At 38.1% G+C, this 12,233-nt stretch overlaps 1 protein-coding gene across 2 annotated transcripts in view; it reads left to right on the top strand.

The window, feature by feature from the left end:
- LOC128228077 (A disintegrin and metalloproteinase with thrombospondin motifs 7-like) overlaps positions 1-12,233 on the top strand; it is a 61,991-nt gene that overhangs the window by 38,152 nt on the left and 11,606 nt on the right. For both annotated transcript variants that reach the window (XM_052939164.1, XM_052939163.1), the window contains 5 exons: positions 1,838-2,012; positions 3,512-3,726; positions 6,124-6,207; positions 6,466-6,590; positions 7,728-7,877. In XM_052939164.1, coding sequence (XP_052795124.1) covers positions 1,838-2,012; positions 3,512-3,726; positions 6,124-6,207; positions 6,466-6,590; positions 7,728-7,877 — 749 coding nt within the window. The remainder of the gene's footprint in view (positions 1-1,837; positions 2,013-3,511; positions 3,727-6,123; positions 6,208-6,465; positions 6,591-7,727; positions 7,878-12,233) is intronic.

Raw genomic sequence — 12,233 nt, 5'->3', positions numbered from 1 at the left:
TCTTAGTATGAAATAATTTGCAATTGATTTGATATATGACGGAGTCGAGAAGGGCAGAGGTCATTTACGGCAAGAAGTAAGAGATATTACCAAGCCTTTAAAGTTTCCGTCTTTCTTCATCGATAGTTTGACTCGCGTAAAGCGCTTAAACTTGAGCAAATATAAAGTTGCTCAAGTTCAAGGTCAGGTTGCTGTAAACCTCAAAAGGGTTGGTTATTTAGTTAATTATACTTGAATATACGTTACCTTTGTTACGCATAGCACAAAATGGAATGCATTCAGGTCAAGGTCATTTGTAACAAATCAGGTAATACACCTGGTGACATAATACATACAACGTTTTGTTTATGGGATGGTTGAGCTCTTTACAAGAAGTTTATGTATTATGGCATTATGACTAAACCTAGGATCTAGAATCTGTTATCAGATTTCTCATAATGCTGGGATGTTATTAATCGTTCTTTTAATATTTACGACAAATTGGCAATTCGAGTGGAGAGATTCCCTGTTAACTGGTGTAGCGATCGTTTCATCTTTCTATCATACAGGGCGTGATGAGTCCTCGTGTTGTTCGTGGAAATCGCAGATTCCTCACTGTGCAATTACCCGACAGTTTGATCTTTTAGCGCAAATGAAATAAAATACCACTTTTGCACTTTCATGTCAGATGTAATCATACAAAATTGAGAAAAACACTCATTACGAAACCCCATCATTTTGCTGATGTACCAAATATTACTTGAAATCTAGCTACTTTCACAAGTGCACGTCGTAATGTTTGAAAATGATGTTCAAACTGATTAAGGGCCTTCCACAGTGCAAAAATTAGTTTCAAGGACCAAAACATAAATGTTAAAAAAGAAATAAATTTATATTCAGTTTTGAGGTTCAATATTTAGCAAGCATAATACATGCATCCGTTGCAACATGTGTAGGCGTAATAAGGAGTTGAGCAACTTTCAGTATAGAATAAGATTTTATCAGATTTTAATCGAAACGCATTTTACGAAAATGTCTTTATACAAAATAACTATGTTTTTGTGTCAATATATTCAGGACTACTCGATTACTGGCAATGTATTGCGGTTTTGTAGTGATTGCAACTGTTTTGAGAAAGATGTTTGCATTTTTGTAACCAGGAAATGAATTTAATCCACTATTGTGCATTCTTTTCTTGAATATTTTTCTTATTTGGAAAGATATCATCAAGAACCCGCAAGACATTGTTGAGTGAGTTGTCTGGAGCATTTTGAATCAAAAATATATTTATATTCATGACAGACTTCGCGGAAAAATGCAAATGCCTTTGAACCCAAATCGTATAAAATATTCATTCGTAAAATTTGCTAAACTCCTTATTACCCCAAATTATGTTGCTAAGGATTTCAAGTTATTCTTCTCCTGAAAAAGGGTCTTCCTCAAATCTAAGTAAAACATTAACTTTTTAAACATTTTAATTTTTGGCCTTCCCCACCCACTTTTGCATTGTGGAAGGCAAAACTTAATGGACTTGTTTGTTGTTGTTGTTGTTGTTGTCTGTAAACTATGTAAGTCTGTTTGCTATAGTCTGGTTTAACATCTTTGTTATGTTTGAAACTCTCGCAGTGCTTAGAATGTAATTTGTGTGGTCAGTACATTTAATTGTATGATAATATACTGAAAGTTTTCTATTCTCGGTTTGTTAAACATGCTGGATGATATAATATGTATTCATCAATGTGTATTTAATGCCTATAATGTTGTTTATAATTGTATATAAGTTTGGCTCTTCAATTTTGGAGGAATAAAAGAATCTATCTATCTACCTTAACTGGCATGCGATGTTGTGCATTTGCAGCACGGCTTCATTCACACGGATAAGGAGCAGTATTTCATAGAACCATTGAAGAGGGATGCTGTGACGTCAGAGGGTCACCACCGTCACGTTATCTACAAACGCTCCTCGCTACCGGAGGGCCTCGACATTGACAGGGCGGAACATGGGCGTAAGGACAGGTCATGTGGGGTGCGAGGTACGTCCATGAAATAGTTAGTTATACAGATACTGTTACTAAGACACAAGAAATATGTACTTGTAACCCTTGAACATTAAATATTCTCCGCTAGGTTTCGTATTCGACTACATTCAATTTTGTCATTCGGTGAGTCATCAATGCTCCAATAACCGCAAGGTAATTATTTCTTTCATAGTATCATTTTCTTCTGAAATGATGTGTTTTGAAATCAATTTACAACCTAAATTAGACTCTAATCATTCAATTATGCGTCCTTAACATAGATGACATTTGATATTTACTGGGGCAATTGAAACGTGAGATATATAATGGCGATTTTTATATTTTCTGCCCTAGAAGGTTTTTGAGCAACGCTAACCTTATAAATAAGAACACTGAATAATGGTTTATTTGCTTTCCTTATTCGAATATTTGACCTCATTTGTATTGTATACGGATGTATTCAGATGGTGCTTGTTCAAAACATTATTTGATATTTCATAACGATGACAAAATGTCCCTCCGACCGTAATTTTTCTTTTGAAAAAGTTATTTTCGGGGGCAGAACGATTACTGGTATTTACATATCCCTTCACCATGGTTGAAGTTAATTTCACAGATAAATGGTTTCGGTACAGTATGTTCAAGTTTTCTTTGCCAAAAATTGTTACCAGTAATTAGCAATTTCAGTGTGAGAAATTATTGAAAATTAGAAAGTATCTGATTTTTAGTTGCAGTATAATTTCGTATCATTGCCAAAATGATAAGATCGTTTCTTATGAAGATAACATCTAACTTGTTAAACTCAGTGTAAATGGTGCCAACAACCATCGTCAGTGATATTTTGTGAATGAAAACTTGGTGAAATGATATTAATGGTTCATGCTTGCGTAAATTAACCATCCAAACACAGATTGAGGTATATCAAAATGAAAATTGATCAGTATGTGTTCTGAAAATGATATACGTAACCCATTGAATTGCCCGTCTTTGATGTTATTCTAATGGCCCCCATGTAAAAGATTCGAAATAGAAACTATGATAAATGGATTGCTCGTATTTGCATGTGGAAAGTGACAAATGATTTAAAGCCTTCTGAATGGGTTACATTATGCTCAAATTACATCTAGTAACGTCTTCTTTTACTATAAAGGTGCACTTACTTTACATATTAGGTCATTCTTGATTTACTGTATTACTAACATTTTGTATATCTTACATGTCCTAGAGGTCGATGTCAGTTGGACGGAATACAACTCGGTTCATTACAGTCACGTTACTTTGCTCCATTGTCTGCGTTCAGCAAACTCAATCTTTTGTAAAACATATTCATTAATGCTTTGAAGGAATATAAAAAACAGCTTGAAAAAACACACATCATCCGCCATTTGCGGTGTTGTGTTTTTTTAAAGGGCCAAACTCCTGTACGAATATGTACTTGAAAGAAGGGCTACTCTCAAAGATAATCCTAACAATATACCTTATATTCTTAATCCATAATTGTTCTATTCTCCCAGAGACTGCCCGAGCCAACGAGCAACGGGAGCGATGGGAGAGCCACCAGCGGAGGCGTCGAGAGGGCCGGGCGGGGGCGGGGGCGGATCACAGTCGGAAGAAGCGGTCATTTTCCACGGAGCGGTACGTGGAGACGCTGATTGTGGTGGACCCGAGTATGATCGCGTACCACAAGAACGAGCACCTCGAGACTTACGTCCTCACCATCATGAATATGGTAACTTTTGTGGTTTGGGGCCCAACAACAATTTACTGTATAGTGATGCTAGCAGCTCTGCATTGTGGCGTCATGTTACCATCTTTGTAATGTGTTGTGATGCTAGAAAATTTGTACTGTGTTGTGATGCGCAACTCTGCACTGCGTTGTGATGCTAGCCACTCTGTATTGTGTTGTGATGCGCAACTCTGCACTGCGTTGTGATGCTAGCCACGCTGTACTGTGCTGTGATGCTAGCAACTCTGTTTCATGATGTAATGCTAGCAACGCTGTACTGTGCTGTGATGCTAACAACTCTGTACTGTGCTGTGATGCTAGCAACGCTGTACTGTGCTGTGATGCTAACAACTCTGTACTGTGTTGTGGTGCTAGCAACTCTGTACTGTGCTGTGATGCTAGCAACGCTGTACTGTGTTGTGGTGCTAGCAACGTTGTACTGTGCTGTGATGCTAGCAACTCTGTACTGTGTTGTGATGCTAGCAACTCTGTATTGTGCTGTGATGCTAGCAACTCTGTACTGTGCTCTGATTGCTAGCAACTATGTACTGTGCTGTGATGCTAGTAACGCTGTACTGTGCTGTGATGCTAGCAACTCTGTATTGTGTTGTGATGCTAGCAACGCTGTACTGTGTTGTAATGCTAACAACTCTGTACTGTGTTGTGGTGCTAGCAACTCTGTACTGTGCTGTGATGCTAACAACGCTGTACTGTGTTGTGGTGCTAGCAACGTTGTACTGTGCTGTGATGCTAGCAACGCTGCGCTGTGCTGTGATGCTAGCAACTCTGTATTGTGCTGTGATGCTAGCAACTCTGTACTGTGCTGTGATGCTAGCAACTCTGTATTGTGTTGTAATGCTAGCAACTATGTACTGTGCTGTGATTGCTAGCAACTATGTACTGTGCTGTGATGCTAGCAGCTATGTACTGTGCTGTGATGCTAGCAACTCTGTACTGTGCTGTGATGCTAGCAACTCTGTATTGTGTTGTGATGCTAACAACTCTGTATTGTTTTGTGATGCTAGCAACTCTGTATTGTGTTGTGATGCTAGCAACGCTGTACTGTGCTGTGATGCTAGCAACTCTGTATTGTGTTGTGATGCTAGCAACTCTGTACTGTGTTGTAATGCTAGCAACGCTGAACTGTGTTGTGATGCTAGCAACTCTGTACTGTGCTGTGATGCTAACAACTCTGTATTGTTTTGTGATGCTAGCAACTCTGTACTGTGCTGTGATGCTAGCAACTCTGTACTGTTTTGTGATGCTAGCAACTCTGTACTGTGCTGTGATGCTAGCAACTCTGTACTGTGCTGTGATGCTAGCAACTCTGTACTGTGCTGTGATGATGCTAGCAACTCTGTTCTGTGGTGTGATGCTAGCAACTCTGTACTGTTTTGTGATGCTAGCAACTCTGTACTGTGCTGTGATGCTAACAACTCTGTATTGTTTTGTGATGCTAGCAACTCTGTACTGTGCTGTGATGCTAGCAACTCTGTTCTGTGGTGTGATGCTAGCAACTCTGTACTGTTTTGTGATGCTAGCAACTCTGTACTGTGCTGTGATGCTAACAACTCTGTATTGTTTTGTGATGCTAGCAACTCTGTACTGTGTTGTGATGCTAGCAACTCTGTATTGTGTTGTGATGCTAGCAACTCTGTACTGTGGTGTGGTACTAGCAACTCTACAGTGTGTTGTGATGCTAGCAACTATGTGTTGTGGTGTGGTGCTAGCAACTCTGTACTGTTTTGTGATGCTAGCAACTCTGTACTGTGCTGTGATGCTAACAACTCTGTATTGTTTTGTGATGCTAGCAACTCTGTACTGTGCTGTGATGCTAGCAACTCTGTATTGTGTTGTGATGCTAGCAACTCTGTACTGTGGTGTGGTACTAGCAACTCTACAGTGTGTTGTGATGCTAGCAACTATGTGTTGTGGTGTGGTGCTAGCAACTCTGTACTGTGTTGTGATGCTAGCAACTCTGTATTGTGGTGTGATGCTAGCAACTCTGAACTGTGTTGTGATGTTAGCAACTCTCTATTGTGGTGTGGTGCTAGCAACTCTACAGTGTGTTGTTGTGCTAGCAACTTTGCGGTGTGTTGTGATGCTAGCAACTCTGTATTGTTTGGTGGTGCGTAAAACACTTAAATGTTTTTCATCGTTTATGTGTGGCAGTGCTAGCGTTGCTAATGTTTCGTGCTATGGAGCTACAAACACTTTATTGTGTTGTGGTGCTAGCAACTCTTTTCAAAGAAAACTCGGTTGTTTATCAAAAATGAGTTTGGATTCAAGGTTATACCTGAGGGACTGGCTGTGTGTGCATTTACCTTAAACTTTGAAAACAAATTTAACGTTATGTATATTTAATTAATTGATTCACTGCAAATAATATATTTATTGAAGGTGTCTGTGATGTTCCACGACGCGAGCATCGGCAATTCTATCAATATTGTGCTCGTGCGGATACTGCTCATGGAGGAAGAACAGGTCGGTGAACAACAAAACTTCATTTCACTATCCGCATTTGAGTACTTTCATACTTATTAAATGAGTATACATCAGAGAACCGCATTTTGTGTATTTTCATGGTAAACTTCGAATTTATACCAGAACTTATATTTTGGTATCTTTATACATGTTTGTAGATCTAAAACATATTCTACATTTTTGGTACATGAGATATGGTAAACACCAATTTGACCTAGCATTGTGTCAAACTGTGATGATCATGCTAGTATTCTGTAGGACGAGCTGCTGATCACTCACCACGCGGACAGGACGCTCACCAGCTTCTGTAAGTTCCAGCAGCGTATCAACTTCAAGGACGACGACCACCCCAGCCATCATGACGTAGCAGTTCTCCTTACCAGGTACGGGTGTGACGTCATAATGTCACGTGATTTCATTATTACGTGGGTCAATTAGCGGCGTCAAAGTTAATAAGTGACTGTTTGGAAACATGTGACATATCCATGAATGACACAGGATAACACTTGTAGTGAAAAAATGGAAATTTTAGTCTGCTTGATGTGCATTATATTAAAATATTGGTATCAAAACATATTTCTCTTAGATCTACAATATTTTACGTTTCTCACCTCATAAATCTGAGGGGAGCTTTCAGAAATACCCAAAATTTATTATTCTATTTTAACTGTTTTTATGGTACTTGAACTAAGTGATATCAATGATCTTTTTGAATCTCTAGTTGATATTGATATACGATAGAAGAACATGTCATGACATTTCAACTTACCTCACCTAGGATTAGTTCAAACAAATTTATTTCGTTTTGCCGAAAATGAAAGATGTTGCTCTTGATAAACACGGAATACAAGATGAAATAATACAATACTAAAGTGGTATAAGATTCAATAAGCATACCGTACCATTGCTTTTGCACAGATGTTGCATTATGCATACTTTAAGTCAATCTCAGCATCTGTTCAGCTGGAGGCGATAATACAGTAAGATCTTACAGTAGTACTGGTATAATGATATTGTTTTTAATGCAAAAAGTTGTAAAAAACTATGCAAAAAAACGGTAATTGTTAAAACAGATGTCACCTTTTCGGCTTATCAAAGCTTGGGTTAAGAGCATTCGTTTTATTTTATGTTCCGGGGCTGTGTTATTATCAATTGAAAAAACAACAACATTCATTTAAACAAAAGTAGGTCCAAAACCTTAATAACATACGTTAACAAAGAAGTCATTTTGTTTTAAATTGTGCCCCTTTCTTATTATTACATTCAAGATTGCATTAAAACAAAATATTGTATTTTTTATCATCTCTCAAATAATGTATTGGTGCTGCACACATTATTTTGATTAATAAGGTAAAAGAAATATAAAAACCAATACTAGTCGTCAGATCTTCTGCTACGCTTTCATAAGTTCAAACTGCCTTAAAGGTTGTCATATTTCAAAATTGCTAAAACCCCATTAAATTACGGTCATCATTCATCAAAATAATATTAATTATTAACTACCCAAATGTAATTTCCAGGAAAAACATCTGTTCGCGTCTCAACGAGCCGTGCGGAACGCTAGGCCTGGCGCAGGTATCCGGGATGTGTCAGCCGCACAGGAGTTGCAGCGTGAGCGAGGATACGGGGCTCGCACTGGCCTACACAGTCACACACGAGATGGGACACAAGTTAGTATGATACTTTGTGTAAAATATGTAAAAACCCGGTCACAAGGTTTAACCGCAACATCCGCAGGTCAAACTTACCATGTCATCCACGACATCTGGCAATACTAGATATCATGCGTACCACAAAAAAGGTACAACGACATTCTGAAAAAATAAGTAAAATATTTTCTAAGGTCAGATGTACAATATAATGCAAAACTAGGTCACATGTGTACCACATAGATATGTGCATTATCAACCACGAAATGGGGCAAAACTAGGTCCCATGTGAACCACATAGATATGTGCATTATCAACCACGAAATGGGGCAAAACTAGGTCACATGTGTACCACATAGATATGTGCATTATCAACCACGAAATGGGGCAAAACTAGGTCACATGTGTACCACATAGATATGTGCATTATCAACCACGAAATGGGGCAAAACTAGGTCCCATGTGAACCACATAGATATGTACATTATCAACTATGAAATGGGGCAAAACTAGGTCCCATGTGTACCACATAGATATGTGCATTATCAACCACGAAATGGGGCAAAACTAGGTCCCATGTGTACCCCCCACAGATATGTACATTATCAACCACGAAATGGGGCAAAACTAGGTCCCATGTGTACCCCATAGATATGTACATTATTAACCACGAAATGGGGCAAAACTAGGTCCCATGTGTACCCCATAGATATGTACATTATTAACCACGAAATGGGGCAAAACTAGGTCCCATGTGTACCACATATATATGTGCATTATCAACCACGAACTTGGGGCAAAACTAGGTCACATGTGTACCACATATATATTTGCATTATCAACTACGAACATGGGGCAAAATTAGGTTACTTGTGGACCACATAGATATGTGCGTTATCAACCACAAACATGGGGCAAAACTAGGTCACATGTGTACCACATAGATATGTTCATTATCAACCATGAACTTGGGGCAAAACTAGGTCACATGTGTACCACATAGATATGTGTATTATCAACCACGAACTTGGGGCAAAACTAGGTCCCATGTGTACCACATATATATGTGCATTATCAACCACGAACTTGGGGCAAAACTAGGTCACATGTGTACCACATAGATATGTGCGTTATCAACCACAAACATGGGGCAAAACTAGGTCCCATGTGTACCACATAGATATGTGCATTATCAACCACGAACATGGGGCAAAACTAGGTCACATGTGTACCACATAGATATGTGCGTTATCAACCACAAACATGGGGCAAAACTAGGTCACATGTGTACCACATAGATATGTGCATTATCAACCACGAAATGGAGCAAAACTAGGTCACATGTGTACTACATAGATATGTGCATTATCAACCACGAAATGGGCAAAACTATGTCACATGTGTACCACATAGATATGTACATTATCAACCACGAAATGGGGCAAAACTAGGTCCCATGTGAACCACATAGATATGTACATTATCAAACACGAAATCGGGCATAGATATGTACATTATCAACCACGAAATGGGGCAAAACTAGGTCCCATGTGTACCACATAGATATGTACATTATCAACCACGAAATGGGGCAAAACTAGGTCCCATATGTACCACATAGATATGTACATTATCAACCACGAAATGGGGCAAAACTAGGTCCCATGTGTACCACATAGATATGTACATTATTAACCACGAAATGGGGCAAAACTAGGTCCCATGTGTACCCCATAGATATGTACATTATTAACCACGAAATGGGGCAAAACTAGGTCACTTGTGTACCCCGTAGATATGTACATTATCAACCATGAAATGGGGCAAAACTAGGTCACATGTGTACCACATAGATATGTACATTATCAACCACGAAATGGGGCAAAACTAGGTCACATGTGTACCACATAGATATGTGCATTATCAACCACGAAATGGGGCAAAACTAGGTCACATGTGTACCACATAGATATGTTCATTATTAACCACGAAATGGGGCAAAACTAGGTCACTTGTGTACCCCGTAGATATGTACATTATCAACCATGAAATGGGGCAAAACTAGGTCCCATGTGTACCCCATAGATAAGTACGGTCACTTGTGTACCACATAGATAAGTACATTATCAACCACGACATGCGGCAAAACTAGGTCACTTGTGTACCACATAGATAAGGACATTATCAACAACGAACATGGTACAAAACTAGGTCCCATGTGTACCACATAGATATGTTCATTATCAACCACGATATGGGGCAAAACAAGGTCACTTGTGTACCACATAGATATGTGCATTATCAACCACGAACATGGGGCAAAACTATGTCACTTGTGTACCACATATATATGTGCATTATCAACCACGAACATGGGGCAAAACTATGTCACATGTGTACCACATATATATGTATATTATCAACCATGAAATGAGGGAAAACTTTGACCCATGCGTACCACATATATATGTATATTATCAACCATGAAATGAGGGAAAACTTTGACCCATGTGTACCACATATATATGTACATTATCAACCACGAAATGGGAAAAACTTGGTCCCATGTGTACCACAAAGATATGTACATTATCAACCACGAAATGGGAAAAACTTGGTCCCATGTGTACCACATATATATGTACATTATCAACCACGAAATGGGAAAAACTTGGTCCCATATGTACCACATAGATATGTATATTATCAACCATGAAATGAGGGAAAACTTTGACCCATGCGTACCACAAAGATATGCACATTATCAACCACGAAATGGGAAAAACTTGGTCCCATGTGTACAACGTACATTATAGATAATACCGCCATTCACGAAATATGGTTTAAAGTGTACCATATATAAATATATTTAAACACTGTCACGCACGATATACGGTATACGGAACTAATCTAGATCATAATTATGTGTATCACATACAGATAACCCATTTATCTACAAAATATGCAAAAATAGGCTTACCATTCATTGCAAGTTTCAACTGTCGCCAACACAAATGAACACACAAATGCCTAATTCATTCATTAAATTGCGTTAGTATTCAAAGTTAAGATTATCAAGAATTACGGGTAACTTGAGCAATATTCTGTCATAACTTTGTTACAGAAACCTTTCTTTTGTTCTTTCTTCGTCATCTTCACCTCTTAAGCTTTATTTCAGTACGTTTGTGTCTTTGCCAAAAACTATTTAAATCGGGCATTTTTTTTCTTTTCTTTTTCGTCTTTCGCAATAAAGCAATGAACATATTTTTTATGTATATCTTAACTCAGGGTGTGAGTGACTTCTCTGACAATTGTTTTCGTTAAAATATTAGTTCGCACATTGGCACTATATTTTGCTGCCAATTGTATCTATTGAGACCAAAATGCCCATATTTTGAAGACATCCGTCTCTTTAAGATAACGACTTGCACTGAATGACAATAAGCTTACTCGAAGGTTGCATTGTTTATTTTTTTTATCTTTTTATAGAGCTGCTATATGGCTGTAAATTGATGGAGAACAAAATCTTTTCCACAAAGCAATGCATTTGTCAGATTTTGGAGAGTTGTACTGACAAGATGTGAGGTCTTTCATCTTGTTGACACATGATGGATTGTATTGGACGACTGCAAACATTAAATTTACTGGTGCACTTGCTGGGTCTTACGTGATTTTTTCGTGTAACTGATATAGTTTTGACACTGCCTCTACCAAAATACCTGTAGTCACTTAAATTATATCAGACACGAAAATATGGAAGGTTTTCTATCACACTTTTTATGTACATCTATATTACGTATCATTTCACATGCTGATCATATATCAAAAGTGAAATGTCATTTTGATGCAAAAGAAAGACCTTGTCTGTCTTCCATGGCTCACACTGGATATCAAATCGATCGAATTACAAGAGCTGTACTTCCTCATATAATAAACTATTAAATTCACATCAGAATATTGTTCTTTGATTACCGCTTCTGGTTGAAGAATATCGCTTATGAGTTTTACAGTTTTCCAGCATATCTGGAGTATTGTTATCGCTGCAAATCAATACGGTTCTTTCTTGGGGTTAATTGTTTCAAGATTACTGTTTAGCTTATTCCAGTCCTATCCCAAGCCAGCAACCCGTCTATATGTTGGCTTGCTTTTAAATGCAAATATTCGCCGTGATAATATGACGTGATTGTGTTTGTTTAGCTCTTGAATGTCCGAAAATCAACGATAGCATTACTGAAGGTCAAAATCGTTGCTAGGAAATAGTTTAAACCCCAAAGATAAATTATTATAATAAATATGGGCGAAGAGATGTACTTGCCCTACTTCTTTGCATGCAATCGACGATCTTTATGCGGCTACAGAGACGCAACAATTAGTATA

Source organism: Mya arenaria, chromosome 3 (assembly GCF_026914265.1).
Source record: "Mya arenaria isolate MELC-2E11 chromosome 3, ASM2691426v1".
Taxonomy (NCBI): domain Eukaryota; kingdom Metazoa; phylum Mollusca; class Bivalvia; order Myida; family Myidae; genus Mya; species Mya arenaria.
This window is presented reverse-complemented; position numbering and strand designations above follow the sequence as displayed.